The sequence below is a fragment of the Terrapene carolina genome, unplaced genomic scaffold (assembly GCF_002925995.2).
Source record: "Terrapene carolina triunguis isolate 2854851 unplaced genomic scaffold, T_m_triunguis-2.0 Scaffold714, whole genome shotgun sequence".
NCBI lineage: Eukaryota > Metazoa > Chordata > Testudines > Emydidae > Terrapene > Terrapene triunguis.
The window spans coordinates 10,695,236-10,718,602 of record NW_020665065.1 but is presented as its reverse complement, the minus strand read 5'-3'; the positions used below and the strand labels follow the sequence as shown (position 1 = coordinate 10,718,602).

Sequence of the window (23,367 nt, the reverse complement as noted above, 5' to 3'; positions counted from 1 at the left end):
ACTGACTTAAGCAATACAATTCACCTGAGGTGGTCTGCATTGGAATAGCTTGAACCCATATACCTTTGTTCTCATTTTACCATACATCAGTTTCCAATACATGCTAAAGTTGTCAGTTACACAAAGTAAAAGGGCCAGATCACATCACAATGACAAAACCCCAGCAAATGCGATTTTAAGCCATACCAGTTAAGAGATGGAAAATGCCTGTTGGATCAAAGCCCATTCTCCTGGAAGAGTATGGGATAGTTATCAGCTAGAACACATCAGGTATTCAGCTGATATTGAGCTTTTTAAAAAGTATCAGGATAAGTCAGTATCTTCTGAAGAAGTTGCTCTCTTTAAAAAAAAGAAGGTTGGCAGGGGAGGGAGAAAATTCAAACTAGAAAAAAAATGAAAAAAAAAAATCTGACAGGTTAGCACTCAAGATCCAGCAAAGATTGCCTCAGTTTCCTTACCACTCCCACAAAAGTTATCTACCACTATTGTTTCCCATTTTTCCATCCCTCCTCTGCTGCCAATAAACAATACACAGGATTACGGACCTCAAATAACCTAGAAGCCTGGGCAGGATATGATAACTTAGTGTGTATTCAATTAACAACCGTAAGGCATGTACAATTAAACTGGTACTATTTCTATTTCACACAACACAAGAACTAAACCCCAAACTCTTCTATTTCCTTTTCATGCAAACAAAAAGGCTTCAATACTGACATTATCAAAATATCAAAGTTATTCTAAAATAATGCCCACATTTTCCATGCAGAAGGAAGGGAAGGAAATTTCCTACTTATAAATTGGGTTTGGGGTGCCTCCTTTCCAATTCATTCACTCAGAGTAGTCAGAAGGCTAAAGAGGAATCAAGCCAAGTTTGCAAAGCTTCTTCGTGCTCTCCACTGAGCCCCCCCCATTCAAGCCACCCTTGATTTGAAACTACTTATTTCACAGCAGCACAATGGAAGCGGTCTGACTGCCTGGCTTGCAACCAGCGACTGCTCAGAAAAATAAGTTCTGCTTCAGGGTTATTGCAACAGGCTCAAAGCCAGACTTTCACCAACTGAGCTTATTACTGAAAGTGCAGAGGTAAACAAAGGCTTAGAAGGAGCACTACAAAAATGGTGGTGGAAGCCTCTCCACACCCACATTAAGGCCGCATTTCTAGCATTGGACCCAGAGTCAAGTGATAACTTTGGAGTGAATCTGAGCTTTGGGTCTGGTTCCACCCTGTTCTGCTCTTCAGGGTCCCATCCCTTGTCTAGATGGGTGGGAGAGCTAGCTGCTCTTCTTTCTCTCTTTTGTAATAAATAAATAATAATAATACCTAACTCATATAGTGCTTTTCATTAGGAGATATGAAAGCGCTTTACAAAGAAGAACATGGTCTTCAAAATTATATCCGTTATTTCCCGTAACAAGTGTTTGCTTTGATCTAATTGCAGAAAAATCAGATTTCGAGGATTAAACTAATTTTATTGCAAGGTAGAATATCCCTCCCTAGGTCTCTTGAGAGCATTTTTCCATCAACTGGATTGCTGAAGCTATTGTGCAGAAAACACTGAGACCATCCAGTTGCTTGCTACAAAAGTTCATTATCTCATGAGTTCTGTCTGTTTTAGGTTTGACCAGGGAATTTGAGGAAGGGAGTGTAGTCAGATGAAGCCTGAAGGCTGGGTATTTCCCCTCAAAAACATCTATGTGGCATAAAGGTGAGTGATCCAATGGAAGACAGATTAGGAGAAATACTGTATATTGCTCTTCCACCAATCTGACTATTGTTCCACATCCTTTGGGGGGCCTACCAAAGATTGATTCTGATTAGGAACATTTCTCCAAGTCTGATTTAAAACTTCTAGAGGTAAAAGGGAAAGCAAGACATCTGCATGGAAAAATTGAGAACAAAGCCAGTACCATAATGCTCATCTATTAGTCCATTTGCCTCACTAATACAAGTAAAAGGCAGTAGACTGAGTCTAAGCCAAAGTCTTTGTAAAACAAATCTAATACTTTATGAAACAGTAGCATGCATTACACTAAACAATAGAACAGCCATGCTTTAAATTTAAACATTAAGTTTAATAATCCAAGTAAACTCGCTTATAAAATGCAAGAGCTAAAATGTCACAATACAGAGTTTCTACATCTGGCCTGAAATGAAAGAGACTCTGGGACTAGCCAACCTTATCAGTCAGGCTCCTTTTCTCTCTGCGATCACTCTCATCGACCTCCATGTTCTCTATTCCTGAATCTACATCCACCTGGGACATACTGTAAGAGGAAAGAACAGAAGAGCCCATTAACTGCTGGAAACCCAAAGACAGTTCTTTATGAAGATGCTGACTGAAGGAGTGTTCTCTTAAATAGAAACTGCTCAGGAAATAGGACGGAGGCATGGGAATAGCCAGATCCATAAATGTGGCAATTAAAAGTTACTAGCCAATAAATGGGTCTTTTGGGTCTGCCTCTCATATTATGTTTGCTTTAAACACAGGAAATATGACACTGAATTTCTTAAGCAGGCAAAGAAAAAATATACATTGTAGGAAATAATACAACATTTTAACCTTGACCTTTAACATGGTTGGGAGTGGAAGATAAAGAGTGTATTTTCTTTGTACATATTTACATGGCCTGTAGTGCAGTACCTGTCTGGTAGTATAAGCAGCGTTCTTTACCTTTTCTCACAGGAGACACTATCAATATCCATGCTCTGGGACCGGGAGAGAGACTGAGATTGTGTTTCAAGGCTGTTAGACGGGGAACTGCTGAGCGAACTCACTCCTTCACTGCTCTGGCTTCGGTGGGCTACTCCTAAAGAAAAGCAACAACCAGATTAGTGCTGCAGAGATAGGAAGCCACCACATAATTATCCAGTGAGGTCCATGTAGTTTTTTGCAATCATTTCTCAATCCAGCTATTAAGGATTCCAGGTAATGCATTACTGTACCAAGGTTTACAGAGCAGCAAGATTTACATGTTGGCAGTGATTTACACCAGAGCTCAAAAAGAGGACTACACGAATTTTTCCTTCTTTTCCAATATGCTCAGGTAAAAAATGTGGATATGTCAAATACACTTATCCAGCTCAATAACACCCTTCTCCCACCCCTCTCCCTCCAAAAAATTGCACTGAATGCAAATGCCTGAAGTGATCAATGTGAGAGCAAGGTAATCCATACTGGGGCTTTGATGCAATTTCCCTACAGCTTTGTGAGGTCAGCCAGTTTTTAAAAATTAATCCTAAAGCAAATAAATAATGTATATGCTGTTAATAGACAAAACAACAACAAGCCTCATGCTGTAGAAAGTGACTGACCAAATCAGAAGATGTGCCTCACAGCAAATTGTTGCCAAGTTTTAAAGTTCATGGAGTCGTTTATAGATATATTATTAGATATGTATAGGTATCACTGTCTCCATCCGTCTGACCCCCATCCTTCATGTGGACAGATCACCCTCACAGATGCGCACACACAAGCTAATAGTTTGCACCAAAAGCAGTTTATATGCAAATCCATTTTTGCTTTTGTGGGTTGGACCGGAAGAAAAAAGGAATTTCCCACGCCAGACCTCCTGTCTGCAGTGACCAAACTCTCCTCTCTGAGGCAGGTTGGTACATCCACGTCTGGGTCCCACCAGTGCAAACCCAGTCCACCTTCCCAAGCAAGGAACTAAGCTCACTATCAAACTCTGGTCATGTGTAAGATAGTGATATATGCTGTCAAAAGACTGCCAGGTCATCCCAACCCCGTCTGTTTATCTATCTTCAGATGAACACAAAAGTTATAGTCTTCATTGCAGAGTTAACCTCGGCTGTGACCTGAGTGTTGCCCATAAGCTGGTTCTCCACACACTAAAACCTCCGACCCGAGTTCAGTGGTGCTTTCAACCACGCTAGCTGGCCAGTCATGGAGTATAGTCTAAACCCCAAGTGAGGCTTTCACTTGGGTAGTATCCTGCCCACTTTGCAGTGAGGATGCAGGCTAAGACCATTCAAATGCTGACCCTTTTCCCATGATTCCCTCCATGTGCCAAGAAGGGCAAACAAGTTCTCCCACAATTCAGTGGGAAAGAACCAGTGTGGCTCAACTTACTAACGCACAAAGAACCACGGGATATGCCCCAGGTATCCTAGATATGCAGACAGATGAGCGCAGCACCAGTGAGGATAAAATAATTGAAGTGCAGCTATGCAACATGGCTACGCTAACCTGGGTGCCAATCAGCCAGGTTCTCTCTGATGTGAAGGCACGCACACCAGCATTCAAGGGTGTAGGGAGAAATACACATACAAAATTCATATTAATGCAGAATAAACCTTAGATTCAAACTACTGAAAGCAGACTGAGCGCTACTGACATCCATATAGAGGTTAGTGCTGAAGTGCAGCACACTCCTAAAATTTCTGCCTGGTGATACTGGGTCAGGGAGAGGGATGTTAGGTTAAGTCTTGCCTAGTAATAAATTATTAAATTACAAACTGTTACTGTAGCAGTTCTGAGGTATTATACTTGTATGCTGATAACTGGGCTCTTTGAAGACCAAGCAAAGAAAAAGGTATTATTAGCCTGCTTGTTTAATATAAAAGCAGCAGTGAATTCCACTCCTGTAGGGTTTTCCATCTGTTATTTACAAGATATTCCCCGATTAGTATTAGGTTTCAGGTAAAAAGTGTAAAACCAGATTGATAATCTATTTTTAAATTCTAGCACTGGGTCTGTTCCAGCATTACTACTCTGCAGTAGCTTCTCCCATTCTTATGGCAGTAGCACATTTTCAAGTTAACAATGTGGATAGTGAAGTAGAACAGATCCAGGATTATGCCATTTTTTCTGCAAGTGGTTTGTTTTAGCAGTTTCTTCACAAAATATTTCAAAGCCTTGACACAAATTTCAACCTCATGAGGAAATCTGAACAGCAAAAGTAAGGCCAGTCTGCAGAAGAATATAATTTGGAAAAAAACATTTTGCTTCATTTGGTCAAAATGAAGAATAAATTAAGTAAAACACCTTCTCAACACTTTAAAAAACAAACTTCTGGTTGTGTCCACACTTTATAACAAATCATGTTAGCAATAGCTATTTAAATGGGGTTGGGCCAGATTCTCTTTCTACATATGAGTGTATATCTGGAGTAATTCCATTGACTTCAAGGAGTTACACTGGTGTAAAACTAGTTTAAGCGAGAAGTTGTCAGACATCCTTGTTTCTAGCAGTTTCTTTGTCCAATATGGAAAAGGGGTTTTGTATTTTTAAATCCATGTTATAAACATGGTATGGGAGACAGTATGCACTGTGGCATAATTTGGCTAAATTGTCATAAAAAAATCCCTATTCAACTTGGTCAGGGACCTACACTAGAAACAACCATATGGTTATTGTTAGAAAAGTTTCAGCTGCAATGCAGAGAGGGTGTCAATAAATTAGCTCCACACTACACACACAAAAAGTACTGCGTTGGGGGAATCATGTTATAATACAGCATGGTCCCATCCATCAGAATTTGAGGGAGTACTATTGTATCTTAACATGATTCCGATATGCACAGTAAATCTATACATTGAAACAGGTAGCCAAAAATAGGGCATATTCTGAAAAGGGTCACCGAGTTGGTTATGTCTCCATAACACCCCTTCAAAATGTGTGTTAGCTTTTTTTCTATGGGTTTTCTGCAGCCTTAGTTCTCAGAACACTTCTGATAACAAGTACAGATTTAGCTTCCAAAAAGAACTGAACTATTGACAAAGTGCAATGATGGCCCAGTAACTTGATGGGGATGGAGCAACACTAAATTAGTATGCACTCCTTAAAGCTTTGCCATGCTAGGGGCAAATGAAGAGACACCAGCTGACAGTTAAGTTTACCAACTGGTTACTCTCAAAGCCATCTTCTACATTAAAAATAGATTTCCTAATGTTAATGTATAGCTGGAATTTTGAGACACTTTCTTCAGATGATTAAGTTCCGCATTTGAAATGCATATTGCAGAGCTCAGTTTTTTAAATCTTCTAATTTATTTATGGAAGCTAGTGGGGATGTTTATTTGCTCTTACTGCTAAACTGTCAGTCTCCCAATTCCCCAGGTTAGGTGGCTTGAAAGGCATCTAGTTATCAGTGGTAATCAACTCTTCTGTTAATATAAAAAAAAAAAAAAAAGTAGAGAAATAATTAGAGTGAACCCAGCCAATCCTCCCCATTTCAGGAGGGAAGAAGAAGCTTTTGGGCAAAATCTGTGTGTGGGAAGAATTGTATAGTCCCTATATTTTTGTGCATTTCTTTTATTCCACTGTATATGCTAAAAGCCACATGTAATGTAATCATACCTTCTCAATGTTAATTAGTTAAGGTCTGTGCAGCTTTTTGAAGATTTAAAGTGCCATGTAAATGCTAGGTATTAACAGAAGTACCAGTAGGTTCAGATTTGCAGGAGGCAAATATTAGAGCTCTAACTGCTCTCTTCCGAAAAGTATGGCAGATTCATGCAGCAAGGTGCAGCTGGAATATCCACTGTTCTGTAGGATCAACCACCATTTTGGATTCCATCCACTTACAGGGTAATCCCAATGCAAACTAATAATTTTAAAATTACAAACTAAAATAAGACAAGCTAAGAAGGAACAGAACAAGCACTTTGTTTTAATGAGTACGATTGTCAAACCATAACCTGCCAAGCCTGATCAGGCAGTGTGTCCAAACCCTGCTTAGCCAGAGGATTGTGGCCTCGAAATGGGGCCTTAAAGAAAAGAAGAGTTCATAGAAGAGGGGGTGATAACCACGCTCTCTTGAGAAGGGGAAAAAGCAAACCTCTATCTCAAGGAATAGGGTACGAGTCTTTAACCTCTGATTTAAATGGGGTAGGAATGCAGCCCAGTGGCCAGAGCATAGCACCAGAAGCCAAGACTATTCCTGACTCCACTTCTCTGTGTGCAAAATGCAAACAAATAGAATACACCTCTACCTCGCTGTAACGCTGTCCTCAGGAGCCAAAAAATCTTACTGTGTTATAGGTGAAACCGCATTATATCGAACTTGCTTTGATCCACTGGAGAGTGCAGCCCCGCCCCACCGGAGCACTGTTTTACCGCGTTATATCCGAATTCGTGTTATATCGGGTCGTGTTATATCGGGGTAGAGGTGTACTTAACTTCCTCAGACAGGTTGTGTGTCTGAAATGTATTCTGAGATCATTAGATGACTGGCATAATAGACATGCAAAGTATTATTAATTAGCATGTACAGCAGAAATACAGTTAAACTAAGATTAACAAAACATCCCAGTTCTGTGGCTGAAGAGACAAGTGTGCTCTGTTGAGTGGTATGAAAACACAGAAGGAATATGCAACTCACACCTGCCACAATTTACATGGTAAGTTTAACAGTTGTGAACAAAAACAAAGGAATGTGGTAAATGTGGGTTAACAATCTAGATAGGGCTGAAGCTGACAATTAGCATGTCATTTCTAACAGCATTCTCAGCCAATTAAGCATTCTCTAAAAATGAGGAGGAAAAATGGGATCTGGGATCCTGTAAGACAAGTTAGATTTTGCTGAAATGCCCATTGGTCAATATTAGATATTCACAAATTATTCAACTTTATGGATGAGAAAAAATAAATCCCACTGAAAGTAGATAGATTATGAAATGCATGCTACAGCCTTGATCCTGCAAGTCCTTGCAAAATGCACAAATCTGTTGCAATCCAGCACAAATGATGGCTAGAGGCAAGCTCAAGGAAGCATAAACGTCAGGCATACCCCTCAACACTGAGTAGAAGCAAGCATGAGGCCTCATTTACATTAAGGAGATTGATGTAGTTACTCCAGTGCTAATGCTTTATGTAAATGTGCTACACGAGTTTAAAGCAAGCCTTACATTAGTGCAGTTTACGTTACTACGTGACTGGTTTAAGGTGTCCTGGTGTAACCCCTACTTTGTTTCAGTCCAGTGCCTGTGCAAACAACAGCCATTTAGTGACTTCAGTGCAAATGTCCTTAATGTAGACAAGACCCAATGGTGCCAGTGCACCTACTCCATTATCTACAGACAATGCAGGGGGAGAGAAAGTAGACGTGTGAGCAGAAAATGGAGGTGATAAGCACGATCCTCCATCATGCGCATGAGGTACAAAGCTCTACATGCCTCCCAGGGCCTTGCTCCTGCTATTAGACAAAAGCACCTTGGTGGCCACACTGCCAGGGCCGGCTTTAGGCACCGCGGGGCTCGATTCGAAGGAGCTGCTGCCGCAGTCCCGCCACTGTCTTCGGTCCTCCTTCTGCCGAAAGGCCGCCGAAGACAGCAGCAACAATTGAGCTGCCGACGACGACAGTGCCGGGACTTCGGCGGCAGCTCAATTGGTGGAGGGTCCTTCCACGGCAGCGATCGAGCTGCCGCTGAAGACAGCGGCGAGACTTCGGCGGTAGCTCCTTTGGGACGTTGCGGGGCCCTCTTAGGGGCACGGGGCATGATTCCAGGGAATCGGCTGAATCACCCTAAAGCCGGCCCTGCACACTGCAATACTCAATATGGGATCAGGGTCCCCTAGACTGTGTCCTACCTATCACTTTCTATCTTGAGATAATTTGCACAACACCCCACACCTGCATTGTGCTGGAACAAGTACTCCATGAAACATTTGACCTTCAAAACTCAGTCTCTTTTTAAAATAAAAGAATGCAAATGGAAACACTGTAAATACATATTGATGTGCACTGAACACATACGTTGTATATGTCTCACTCCTTTATTTTATTTATTATTTCCAGAGTCTCTAAATATGCTTCCCAAATAGGGACAAAGTAATAAGAGTCTTTTCCACTAAATGGATCCTGTGCTCTGACCTCGCCATTGTATGCAACTCCTCGCGCAAAGGGACGCTTACAAGGACATTATTTTGCTGGAGCTGCTCTCTTCATATCTAAATGAATTAAAATCATCTGCAGTCATTTTAGTGTAGCACTGCTACGGGATTCCTGCAAACTGTAGAGCTTTAAATGAATCTTTGCTGATGTGAAGTGCGTACAATGGATGCTCAGCATTGAACAACACCACTTTCACTAACCACCACCAATTTTCTAGTTTATCTAACCCCCGCATTCTGGTCTGAAAAAAAAAATTGAACATTGTTTCAGTAATCAGTACTATGGAAATTGGACACTATTTTAACTAGCGATGTTATGCTTCTGCCTATGACAAACCAACAGCTCATGCATCCCTAGGGTATGGGTGTCTAATAAATTTGCCAGACTGACCTCTCCAGGTAAACAAACTGTGACCCATGAATCTCTCAATGCCAAGTGGTAAGAGGGTTACAAGAATATCCTGATTCTGGTATGTATATTCTGGTTCACCAAATAATGTCATGTGAGTTCTTAAATGAAAGCCAGGGTCACATAATTGAGAAATCTAGGTCCAGATACTATGTAAGGAGTTATGTATGTATACTGAAAATATGTTTTAAAAGTCTGTAACTCTGCCTTGATACAAAGGCAGACAAGAGATATTTATTCACCTGTCTCTCTGGCATACAAATTAAGCATTGTAAGCTAACACAATGGGGAATCATTTACACAGAAAGTTAAGGGGAGGGAGGGGGAGCGTGTGTGAAATCAACAAGGAGGCAGCACACTGAGAACAAGCTATGGCTAGTGATCCTGACTCTGGGTACAGAAAATGAACTTTGTGAGATACAAAGAGAAAGCAAGACAGATATCTAGAAAGTAGGTGTACCTTTATTCTTCACCTAGGAAATAAAAGGACAGCGCATTTACATTCATGAAAATGGGATCTCTGCCTACCTTGGTGGAAGACACTGCAAAAGACTTCGGGTGACATAAGAACTCTTTAGACAGGAGGTTAGCTTGGTAAATTAAGATTAGTCTCTAGGAAGATTATTATGATTTGATTTGATATGTAACCCCTTTGTTTCCATTATCCTTACTCACAGTCTCTTGAATCTTTGATAATAAACATATTGTTTTCACTTTAACTACATCTCAGCGCTGTGGTGTGAAGCTAAGTGCTGATCCTGAGTTGAATCAGGCAAGCTGTTGTGTACACCTCTCCTTTGGGGACCACAGACCTGGTATTTCTGTGAGCATTCAGTGAATAAAGTACTGGACACTACAGGGAAACACTTCAAAAGAACTCAGGGACTGGGTTATATCTGTTAACCTGCAAGGCAAAGCAAGGGCTGGAATAGCCCAGAGTAGATTGTTTGGCTGGCTAACAGCAGGCTGGTCATGTCAAAGAGCCAATACCCAGTTAAACACCAGCAAGTCTCTCTCTTGCTAGAAGAAGGGGGTAATAAGGTGACTCTCAGTCCTCCTGGGTATCCCAAGAACCATCACACAAACTACATGGACTCTGCACCATACCTACTGAGTTACTTACAGGGCTAACAAGTGGTTTTTTGGGTTTTTTTTTTTTAAATCACCTTTGCTTCTGTATCTTTTTTTTAATCACAAGGCCAGTGTACTGTGTTAAATTGTAACTGCAATTAGCTTTTCTCTGGAAATGCTTTTAATAATGACTCTCTGTCATGACTGAAATGCAGAGAAATGGGAGGTAGAAAGAACAGGTAAAAAACAATCCATTATGACGAGTCAACACTATAACAAGGAGTCAGAGTTCTAATCAGTCCTACAGGACTGTATGTAATAAAAGGAGGAGGTTTCCAGCCTTCTAGGTTGACTTTACTGAATGCATGTTCCAAAGGACATAACCATAAACCCAACGCATTAGACAAAGGCTCACAATGCAAATAAGTTATGAGCTAGTTTGATCTGCACAGGCATAGAAAAATGTTTCATTACCCCCTACTATTAAACATCTCCCTGATCTTTCAGTAGTAGTTTGCTAAAAAACAGCAAAATCACTACCTTTGAAATACTGAAAATTAAAAAAAAATAAACTCAGTTCAGTGCCTCTAATTTCATAAAACTATAAACATGAAATATAATTTGTTATTACAGATGAAGTTTATATTTGGCAAGTGTGCCAAGTTTAGATCAAAACCCAGATTATATGTAAATATTGCATAATTAACTCTGTCTCAACAAAAGAACATCCCTCTTCCCATTCTCACCTGCTCATTTAAAAAAAAAAGCGCAAGAAATTAGTCTGGCTCAGACATTTTCCAAGCCTTCTTACTCCTAGATTCACAAGAGTAGTAACTGAAGGTGATTCTACTTTTACCCTCCAGAAGTGTTAGAAGACTGTTTTTCCCTTTCTTTATTTACTTCACACACTTTGCTCCTATAAACAATACATAGAGACACCACATACATAATTCAAATGCACCAAACACTAGTGATGCAAGATCTGAAACAAAACTGGACTTTGGGACTGAATGTTGAAGTCCAGCTAGAAACCAAATCAATAAAAAAAAGTTATTTAAAATCTTAGATATCTAAAAGGCAGATGGGAAAAAAATCCTGTTTCTTGTTCAGAATACTCAGAAGATGTAATTATATACTTCACTCTACACCATGTTTTAACTCTGAGTAAACTTTGTTTTAGAAGCATTTGTAATTCTCCCTCCGTAAAAACTCCCTCCAAAAAAAAAAAAAAATTATATAGAAGAGTTCTCTCCTTTACTAGTTGCCAACAGAAAATTAATGTAATTTAAAATATGTTAATGCATTCACCTAAACAACTGTATATAGTTTACCAGAAAATAATTAAATATATGCAACATCAAAAAGTGTCCATTTCCTCAACTCCTTTCAAATTATACCAGAAATAACCTGTAGCACTCATATCCTAGGTTTAAAATCTTCAATAGAATAACCACAACCACCACCACCAAATCATTCTTCAATGATTAAGTTGCAGCCTACCTGATGCGCCAATTGGAGAGGTAGCTGGGGTCATACTATGGACATTCAGGCCAAAATTGTGGGATGGACCTGGGGCTGGCACTACTACAGGTGGTCCAGGTGGGTTCTCTCTTTGTGGAGAGGTAAGGGGGGTGCTGGGCTGGGAAGATGGTCCACCTGCAAGCCGAGCAAGGCGCCTTCGACGGATCTGTACAAAGGAAATAAAAAGTAGATAAAGTACACACACACACACAGAATTTCACAAACATTGCACCAATGGTCCTTCCAAGCAGTATGCATATCAACCTCTGCCAAAAGGCATCACCAAAAACAATAATATAATGTATGACCCTTGATATAAAGGGAAACCTGCATTAAAGATCACCTCCAATAAGCAATTCCCCTATGTCATGTGACCAATCCCCATGTCTTATGTGACCATTTTAAAATACCTCTAGAGTTTCCAGTACATTTTTAATATCTCTGAATACCATCTCTACTGGCCAATCTAATTTGTGTTAGTCCCTTGAGTAGTCATTTAAGACAGGTTTCACTTTCTATTGAATAGCAATGTGAACACACAACAATTCCCTTCCTCTATTTTAGCATTTGATGGAATAAACTATGTTCTTCTGTTAAAGGGACCTTATCAACATAAATATTGCCCAAATTTCATAACATCTAAGACCAACAGAAATATTTGTATTTAAAAAAAATTTCTAGTGAAAATAGTTATCTTTAATCAAAAGATCATTACCCTACAGTGTTTGAAACCCAAACATGAAGACTCTATAAGTGACATTTTTCAGCCAAACAGAAATACAGAAAGTAAATGAAGAGACTAACATCCTGAGTCTAGGAGCAGTAAATGAGCATAAACTGACAGGTTAATTGGATTTTTAAAATTCTATCCCTTAATGTGTTATTAATAACACAAGTAAAGAAGTGTGTTTGCTTGCAACATGTGACAGGTTGCTAGTGTTCTTTATAATTTTCTAAAATTTAGTACCACCACAAGCAGATTGGCTTGATACATAGGGAATAGACAGACAGAGGGAAAATAATATCTACACAATTTTTAGAACCAGAAAACTAAAAAAAAGTAATGAAAAACTCAGAAAGTTAAATATTACCAAGAACCACTTCTCTAGCACTAAATCAGTGTTCAATCAACTGCACCATTTCTCACTTTTGCCCATAATACCCAAGAGTTGCCAAGCATGTGAAAGAGTGCAAGAAAAGATGTGTGTCAAGTGACTTATACCATGTTACAACAGTCATTTAATGGCCTGCCAAACCTTCCTCAATAGAGAAAGAAGATGAACAGATCAAATTAAACTAGACTTGAAAAACTCTGGGAAAACATAGCTTCTGGAGCAGCATCTCTTCCTTGACTCTGATGTCACCCATGAATACAGAAGGTGGAAGAAAATAAACCCTTGGGTTTTTTGTTTTTGTTTTTTTAAACAAAAAGGGCTTTGAATAGAATATCTTAATCCTACTCTTTACTAAGTGAAGTTGGGGTGTTTCTATTACAGCAAGACAAAACAGAATCCACTCATGCAGCTAAAAACTGTTCTTACTGGGCTCTCTACAGAAAAATATTTAAGAAATAAAACTCACATTTTCCCCCAAATCTGATTTGCAGTGATTAAAGCTGAAGATTTTATATCCTATATACCCACTTACATGAAAATTTTCTGTAGTGTAACATTGCTCCAACCATTAGGCAGTTACTACATTTCACCCAAGAGGTAGCCATATTTTGGTAGTGGTTCAAGTGATCCCTAAATATACACCTTGTAAATCAGCTGTAACTCAGAGTATCTTCTACTCTTAACCTATATCTGGGGTCGGCAACCTTCGATACGCGGCCCATCAGGGTAATCCGCTGGCGGGCCACGAGACGTTGATCATCCGCAGGCACTGCCCCCCACTGCTCCCAACGGCAAACCGCAGCCACTGGGAGCTGCAGGGGGCGGTCAACGTAAACAAAATGTCTTGCGGCCCGCCAGCAGATTACCCTGATAGGCCGTGTGCCGAAGGTTGCTGACCTCTGACCTACATCATGCTATTTATACTATATAAAATAGAAAACAATTAATGTGAGAGAAAAGTACCCCTAGGGTTTTCTTTCACACTGTGTCAGTGACTGGATGTTGTTATTGTAAACTAATTCCTCTACAAGGAAAAAAAAAAATGACTAAGATTCCAGTCCCAAAAAAAACGTATGCAAGTGCTGAACTTGACACACAAGCAGCCCTGTAAACTACAATGGGGATACTCACATGTGTAATGTTCTGTTTGAGTGTCTGCAGGACAAAGGCCTAAATCTCCATATCTGCATTAAAAATATATATATAATTTTTGCGCGTGTCTGTGTGTCTGCAAATGGGCTGCGGGTGGTATAGAGCTAGAGTCATCACCACAGATGTCACAAGGAGATAGATAATAAGACAGAAAATATTCCTATTCCTTTCCTCATGGTTCTTAGCATTGTTAGCTTTTGACTGCTGCTGCACATTGAGCAGATGTTTTCATGGAACTAGCCGCGATGATGCCACAATCTCTTTCTTGAGTGTTTACAGCTAATTTAGACCCCATCATTTTGTACGTATTGTTGGGATTATGTTTTCCAATGTGTATTACACAACACTGAATTTCATCTGCCATTTTATTGCCCAGTCATCCAGTTTTGTGAAATCCTTTTGTAACTCTTCACAGGGTATGTCTAAAGAAAGAAAAACCTGGGCTCTAGGACCCTGTGAGGTGGGAAGGTCTCAGAACCTGGGCTCCAGCCTGAGCCCAGAAATCTACACAGCAGTGAAACTTCCCCGCAGCCGGAGCCCCGTGAGCCCGAGTCAGCTGGCACAGGCCAGCTGTAGGTTCTTCTTTGCTGTGTAGACATACCCACAGTCAGCTCTGGACTTAACTATCTTTAGTAATTTTGTATCATCTGCAAACTTTGCCACTTCACAGTTTACCCTCTTTTCCAGATCATTTATGAATATGTTGAACAACACTGGTCCCAGTACAGATCCTTGGGGGACCCTGCTATTTACCTGTCTCCACTGTGGAAACTGAACAATTTATTCCTACCCTTTGTTTCCTACCTTTTAACCAGTTACTGATCCATGAGAGGATCTTCCCCCTCTTATCCCATGGCTGCTTACTTTGCTTAAGTGCTTTTGGTGTGAGATCTTGTCAAAGGCTTCCTGAAAGTCCAAATTCACTCTATCCAAGAGATCACCCTTGACCACATGCTTGTTGATCCATGATTCCCCTTTACAAATGTAGTGAGACTCTTCCCCAACATACTGTGTTCATCTATGTGTCTGATAATTCTGTTCTTTACTATAGTTTCAAATGCCAGGATCGCCTCTATAGCATATTATAAAAATTGGCTTAGCCATTCAGAAGAAAAGAAGATTATTGGACACAAGAAGCCAATTCTCAGTCACACTGTGGAACAGTAAGAAAAGAGAATTATTGTATTAACCCATTTATCCAAAGGGTCTTCAAGACACCACAGATAAATATGGGAGCAATGCATGGCAGGATTGTTTAACTGGAATGTATGTGCATCATAATTTTTGTACTTGCACTACTGAAAGGTTATTCTCAATCTCCCTACTATAAGAAAGCACTTTGGATTTCCATCCTTTTTTTCCCCCCTTCTCTTACCTGCAAATCCACTCTGAAGCAGCAACACTAAGTCTCATTCATACTACTGTTGACGCTATACTAGTAACAATTCTGTTTAAACATAATTATTGCTAGTACAGTTTGCTTGACCAGTGGTTGGTACAATGGCTTAGCTACAGCCAAATTTAAGGCCCAATCTATTCCATAAAATCTACTATGTTTAAGTGTCCTTCTTAAACACACTCTAGTAATCCAGTCACATTTTAATGTGACTGGATTACTAGAGAGTGTTTAAGAAGGACACTTAAACATAGTAGATTTTAATGTGACTTGGTCTTGCCTATGCCGATTGGCCCAGACAATGTCATAACCATCTTAAGACATCCTAATATAGCTCTGATCTTGTGCCCCAATACTTAAACATGGTACATTTTGGAGATGAGATGGGCATAAACAGCATTAAAATGGGTTTTAAACAGTGTTATAAGGCCAACACAAAGAAGTTCTATCTCAGGATATTTACAATTTGTCTAGCATGTCTCCCTGGGGGAAAAAAATCCTATCCCAACAGGTCAGGAAAGCCATGCTAGCAAATGACCATGTTTAAACACAGTTGTCAATAGCAGATTTTTGACTGTAGTGTAAGTGGCATCCACGAGGCCCTACTCTACACTACAATAAAAAACAATCTGAGATGCCCATGTTATAGTGTGTATTTGTAACACTTAGAATTTACATCTCCCTTTTTGCCTGTTTCTCATGTTTTGCAGCAGCCATCAACATTAGCTGAGCAATGACAATAGTACTCAGAGACACAAGGTGGGTGTGGTATCATCTTTTTTTGGCCCAACTTCTGTTGAACAAGACAAGCTTTCATGTTCCATAGAGCTCTTCTTCAGAGCTCTGGAACCTTTAGGGTTGTCTGTATTATAACATTTTCCCCTTGCTTTTGTGGACACACAAATCTACATCAGTGTTCAGGAGCACTGATTTAATATAGGTCAAAACCTTCAAATGTCAGTTTTGACCTAGATTAAAGCATTGTTCCTCAACACAGAACTTTTTTCTTTTTTTTTTTTAAGTGAACAGGCAAAAAGTGTTGCAAGGTGGACAACTCTAGGCCTGTCATACCACCATGCACTAACAGTTCTTTATGCAGCGTAAACCAACTAGATCAGTTCTAATACTATAAATCCTACAGAGTGTTGTTGCTGTTGCCCTGCTAATATCAAGAGTTATAGCAAGACAAGGGAAATAAGCAAAAGGAAATACATAAAGTCTACCTGTCATTACAAACTCTCATTCAAATTAATGGAAGTGGAAGAAACAAAAACAATCTTTATTAGCCAGGTATGATGGATTTGAAGGCTAACCAATCCATTCAAAATAATTTCTAGCAGAAAACATGAAAAAATGATTGAAAAGTCACAGATAAGTAGAGTGTTGATGAAATGTCACACAATTCAGCTAATGTTATCTGAAAAATGAAAAGTCATCCCCTGACACTCTGATGTATAGCTGAGGAAATGTCAACCTCACTTTTGTTTTTCCATTTGCCAAGTCCACCCGTACCAACACTGTTAGAGCCAGACAAAAATATGACCAAATTAAGTGTGCCTTGCTCACAAACAGAAGTTGTGCCAAGGAGGATAATTAGTAAAACAAAATTGCTGAATTTATAATCTAATTGGAAGCTGCATTAGGTCTTAAAAATAATCTGTTTCCCCATCATTCAATTCATATATTTACAGAATGCTTTTCAAATAAAGAAGTGGTATGCAGGATGGAAAAACACAGAGGTGGATGGGAAATGGGAAGGAGAAACACAGTGATTCAGTCAGTGGTGTGACTGGGAGGAAAGGAATTAAGAGGAGGAAAACAAGGAGAAAGGGAAGGCAGCAAACATATAAAAGAAAAATCATTCAAGTGTCACTGAGTAAGACAACAAGTTTGATGTCACACTTTTCCACATTATTCAAGCACATTTTCTGCCTCGCTAGCTTTTATCTTCACAGCAGGCCAACAAATTTGGGATCAAGTGGGAGAGAATAATAGGAGAGAGGAGAGGAAAAGGCACAGATGCTGAAACAGTAACACTGGATCAGCACGTTTACCAATTTGTTCTCAAATGCAGTTAAACCTTGATTATCCAAAACAAGGTCATGTCTTGCACAACATGTATTAATTGCACAGGAAATCCCACTCCGTTATCCATTATTTCCCCTCATCCCCCAGTTTCAAGAGGATAATCAAGATCTGATTGCACTCTTGTGTCACTTCATATCCCCCCCCACCTACACAAAGTGACAGACCAAACCAACAGTTAACTCAGAAGTTCTACTGAGAACAGTCACAATTATTACTTGCAACAAAGAGGGCACTATTACTACATGTAACATGAACAATTTCTTTCCAGAAAGCTTCCCGTCACCATTTAGCTGAGGTCTATTGGGGGTAAGGCATTTAGGCACTTTTGAAAATCCCAGCAGGCACCCATCTGCATCTTTAGGCCCTAAATACCTTTGAAGATCTAGCCCTAGGCTCTTTAGGGCAGGCACTGACACTTTTTTGCAGTGCCTAGCACGAGGCCCCGGACTCCAGAGTCACAAATGTATTAAGACAGTGCTTAAATTCCCACAGTTTTTCTCAAAATGGTCACTTTAAGAATGAAGTGGTACTTACCAAAGAATGAAGAAAGAAGGTAGTATTTTGAAACATTTTACTAAGAAAGGATGACTGTTTACCATACAGTAACCCTACACTAAACAGGTCTCCGTTTCAACAGCATCTCGTACGTAAAGGGCAAGTTATTTTGTGCCATTCTTTAAATGGGGCCTTGAACCATCAAGAGCTACCTTCCCTATATAATATAATTTGTTAATATTGTATAAAAGGTTAACGCAAAAATCTAAGCAGCCCAATGGAACAGGTGTACTAGTTCTTATTAGTTCACTTAGCACTAGATGTATCTAGGCTCTTTCTGGAAATTAGCTTTCAGAAACATTTTTCATCTTAATGGACTTCTACAAAGCTGTCAGCTGGATACTCAACAACACAAAAGATAAAAATAGCTTGATCACTAAAAATAGCAAATTCACAACTTTATTTATACAACAGACCAATAAAAATACAACCACAGCAACTAGTCTTTCATCCTCATATACCTTTGACCACAAAAATTGAAGTGATTTTTATTCCTATCTATTTTGGAGCAATGGTACTAGATCAGCTGAGATAAGCAAATAACCTTTATTTTTCCATGAAAGAGCGGTTTCAAAACTGCACGATGCCAAGAGAAGAACTGACATTAACTCCAGACCCTAATACATCATAGGGAAATAAAACGATATATCAGCTACAGCATGCCAAGCAAGTTTAAGAAATATTTCATCTTCTGAATGCACTGTTCATTTAAGAACTTGATGGAGGTTATTTAGCCCATTTAAAAATAAGGACATTTTAAGAAATGACAGGTCACCTAGTTGTCTCAACTTTAAGCCACATTTTTCCGTCGCCAATTTCTGTTCTTGTTTTCACATGCAATTGTTAGCTTTGTCTTATTTGCAACTCAAAATATTCATTCAATTCTGGCCTTGTTCTTCCGACCCATCTCTCGTACTCTCCTGATGCTTCTGCCCCATCTTCCTCTTTCATGTCTCCATACTCTTGTAGGCCCTCTTCCCACATAATCTTCTTTAGGTGCTACAGGCCTTGTTTTTTGCAACAGCATGCAGCTTTACTGCCATAAGTGAACACTTTGCTATGCAATTAGTGAACTGTGCCAAACAGATGCTAGCCCTTGCCCTGAAAAACGAGCAATATAAAGGCTCAAGCATTGATAATAGTCACTTTAAAATTATTATGGACCATTGGTCCTTATGGTTTCCAAATAAACACTCACTGAAGTGAATGGAAGGCCATTGATTCCAATGGAAGTTTAATCTGTCAGAAAGGGTGAAAATCCGAAGCCTTCATTGAACAAAGTGTTAGAGTTCTTAAGAGAGAATCTAAATCAGAGTCTATTAACATCCTTCTTTAAAGACTAGCCACATTTTCACATCATGTAGACACAAATCAAGACAAAAAACAAATATATTCAGAATAAAACTGCAAGAGATTTTACAGAAGGAGGAAAGGGATGCATAAGGTGAAAAGATATCCCAAACTATTTTGAGGAAAGGGATGCATAAGGTGAAAAGATATCCCAAAATATTTTCCATACTAATAACAGACACTAATAATTCACCAAGACCATTATTCTGCCATATTTCTTTCAGTTTTAGTTTGTTAGGCTCGCTCATATTTGTGACAGACAAATCCATCCATTTCTCTTACTAAATATTGTGATTATATTTCTGTGTGCCAATATCAGATTCTATTTCCATGAATATGGAAGACCTTACAATATTCAGCAGAACCTTGCTAGCTTTCCCTTTACTATGCCACACACCTCAGATTTAATACTGAGCTGTAGTGAGCTCTCACTTTACGAAGACTTCAATGCTTTTACAAAACATACCACAGAAATATAGAAACACTTGTCAATGCCTTGATCTTTCTTCTTTTGAAATGAATTCTACATATCCCTTTAACTTTAAGGGAATTCAGACCTTAACATATATATTGTAATGTTTCAGTCTCGCACTTTTAAAAGTTGTGTTTCTTTATTCACCCACTAATCTGCAAAATTCAGTAATGTGCAGTGGATCTCCCAGACATTAGTAGAAATCAGCAAGGTTCTACTGTACTTAAATTATATTTTGAAATTAGAAGAATATCCAACCCATGTCACTACCTTCAACCACTGGCAATGCTCAGCATATAAAGTTTCCACTGAAAAGAGTTTTCTTTTCAGCTCCATCCAATTTAGAGACAAAGGAAATCTAGTTATCTTTAAAACAGCTATATTTTCCAATAATGGCCATCTAAGATACAGGACTTGCTGCAAACAGTAGCAGTAAAAAGGAGAACTTGGAGGAAATAAAATTGATTTGGTTGTGAAGAAGGTCTTTTCCAGTTAAAAGGGTGTGTATATGTTAACCACAAAAATTGATGGCATTACTCCCTTAAAAAAAAAAAAAAAAAAAAAAAAAAAAAAAACTAAAAAAAAAACTTAAATCAAGCAACCACCCAAAGGACTAGCTAGCTGAGATCTTTAGCTAAAATTCTACTAGGAAACTTGGGGAAGACTTTAAGAAGTTACTTAAGAGAGCCAGAGATTTTCCTTAATGAAGGTGGAATCCTTAGTGGAAGACACACTGTGTTTTCTGCAATCTCCGTTCCATGATGCTGCAATTCTGAGGTCAGTCATTTACAGTAACAGTGACATAACCAGTTTTCTATGGGATGAAATGGTCTAAAAATCTAACATAAAATGCTTCATAATCAGACACAGTTGAGAAGTATGATCAAAAGAATTACAGATTCATGAGTAATATTTTTTAACATACCTACTAAATTATAGGCTGTTCCCCATAATAGGAACGACATTACTAGCATCCCCCACCCAGTGCCATATTGGAAATGTAGTCTCTATACCAGCACAACATATGAAGATCATCCCCAGCCACATACCTATGAGGCCCTTTTTCCTAACTTCTATTGCGACACAGTAGGACTGCTAAATCATGACTTACAACATGATCAAAAATATCACAGTATTTTGTAATACAAACCTGAACAACAACAACAGCCGCCGCCGCCTTGTTCTACAAGCTGGTCACCAAGTATGGCACAGAATAAAAGCCATTTCTCCCTACTACCACTACATCCTAACCATAGAGAGTAAGTCTGCAATTAACCTAGTAGTAAACCAGCTGAATCTGATGCCCTGAACTATGATGTTGCAGCTGATCTGATCAGTCATTGTTTACAATATAGTTCCCTATGAAAATGTTTTTAAGGGAAGGGGTAGGAAGAGAATGTAGGTTTGAAGTTGTACATGAAGTGGACACTTGGGCAGCTGGAGGTTACTAGAAGCAGGAAAACTCCTATATCCAGATCAGCAAAACTTCAGAAGTAATCTAATCTTTCTCTAAAATATAAACGCAACAGCAGATCGTGAGAGTACAACGGGTTTCATTTAAAAAGAAGAAACAGAAGCAGTTTGCAAATGATTTGCCCCACTTATTGCCCACCACAAGAAACAAACCTACAACTTTAACTGGAAGAATAAGAGAGAAGGAAAAAATTAAGGGAATTGAAGCCAGCCACAGAAAACAGGTTGACCTGTTCTAACATGAGCTAACCTGAGTTCTTCATACAACTGTGAAAAAAAGAAACCCTGTTAAATATGAAACCACACATACACCTCAACTGTCTCAAGTATTGACAAAGAGAAGACTCTTGAATGAGATTTTAAATGTCTTGTTCAAAAACAAGATAAAAATCCCAAGAGTGAGATTTTTTTTTAAATTCCTAAAAATTAACCCAAAATGAAGAAGTCATCCCATAAGTGAACAGGACTTGGCAGAAACAAACATACAAACAAACAACCAGAAGAAAAAGAATTCAACCTCCACCCTCAAACAAGATCATTACAAGCCAGAAAAACCATGCTGAGGTGCTACAAAGAGAGTTGAGTGAAAAGACACACAAACACTTGACAGAGGAAAAGTCACATTATTGTACTTTTCTTAATCAAAGTTTTCCCTTTGGATCAGCAAGACTTACATGAACATCCCCAGAACAAGTCCCCCCTCCTCCTTCTCCAAATCAGAAAAATTAATAGCTTTACCCAGTACCCCAGGTGTAACCCTAGAGTTCAAAATACCCTTTCAATCCCATCCTCCTCTCCTAAAGAGCACCAGGTACCCCCTCGGATCCATCCTAATGCCAAGACTCCGTTCTTCAACTTATCCTTCTCCCTCCCAGCAGCCAGCCTTTTCCCCCGCCCCAAGACCCCCCAAACTCACCTCATCAGCGCTCAGCTCCTCCATCGCTTTCCTCTTAATGGTGAAAGTAGTTTGGGGGCTCTTTGCTTCTCTAGGGGATGGGAGCTTCGGGGGAATTCGGTCCTGCTGCCTCTTGCCCCAGGGGTGTCTCAGAATTGCATAGTCAGAGGTGAAGCACAACAATACAGAACGCACCCTCTCTCTGCTTGCCAGTCAGGCTAGGAGCAGCAATCCCCTCCGCCAGCTCCTCTCAGGGGCTGCTGCCTCCCTGCGCCCCAGCTGCGACTGCTGCACCCTGCCCCAGCTCCAGGAGCCTCGTATGCCCCAGCTCTTGCTCCCCGTTCTCCTGTGCCCTAGCTCAGATGCCCTCAGCTCCTGTCCCCCCCCCCCCTTTTCCAGGTGCCTCCTTCCCTTGTTGCCCCCAGCTCCTGCTGCCCCCAATACTGCAGGAAGGGCGACACCAGTGCCTGCCTCAGCCCTGCCCGCTCAGTGCCCCGCCCGGCTGCCCCCTCGGCCGCTGCCCGGCTCGCTGCCCCTGCCCCACACAGAGATTATTCATCAAAACAAGAAGGCGCGGCGGCCATCTTGGGAAGAGATCACGTGAGCCCGCCCGGCTGCTCCGACTGAGCTGAGCACGCCGTGCCCCGCTCCGAGGCGGCCAATAGCAGCAGGAGGAGGCGGCTGCGGCCACGGCCGCTCAGGGCGGGGGGAGCGCGCCAGCCGCGGGCACGGCGAGGGGAGGGCCCGGCCGCTGCGCCATAGCAACAGGGGCGGGGCAGTAGGGGGCGGGAAATGGGAGAAACCGGCGTGAGGGCGGGGGAGGAGAGATGGGCGGGGGGAGAGGAACACAGCGGTGGGGGGGGGTTGAGAGGGGATATGATGGAGACAGAAGGGGAGAGGTGGGATGGAAGGTGGGGAGGAAGGAGATGGAAGGGGGGAGAGATGGGGGTTGGACAGGGAAGGGGGAGAGGTTGGGTAGGGGAGATGGAAGGGGGAGAGGTGAGGTGAGAGGT

General features: G+C 40.4%; 1 protein-coding gene across 3 annotated transcripts in view; it reads right to left on the bottom strand.

Moving 5' to 3' along the window:
- UBE4B (ubiquitination factor E4B) overlaps positions 1 to 22,764 on the bottom strand; it is a 65,352-nt gene extending 42,588 nt beyond the window's left edge. The window contains exons 1-4 of one of the 3 annotated variants that reach the window (XM_024210594.3): positions 22,376 to 22,764; positions 11,838 to 12,024; positions 2,676 to 2,811; positions 2,181 to 2,268 (exon numbers count right to left, since the gene is read on the bottom strand). In XM_024210594.3, coding sequence (XP_024066362.1) covers positions 2,181 to 2,268; positions 2,676 to 2,811; positions 11,838 to 12,024; positions 22,376 to 22,399 — 435 coding nt within the window. In that variant the 5' untranslated portion in view covers positions 22,400 to 22,764. The remainder of the gene's footprint in view (positions 1 to 2,180; positions 2,269 to 2,675; positions 2,812 to 11,837; positions 12,025 to 22,375) is intronic. The other 2 variants (XM_024210595.3, XM_024210596.3) reach the window with 2 other exon arrangements.
- Between the last annotated feature and the right edge of the window lie 603 nt (positions 22,765 to 23,367).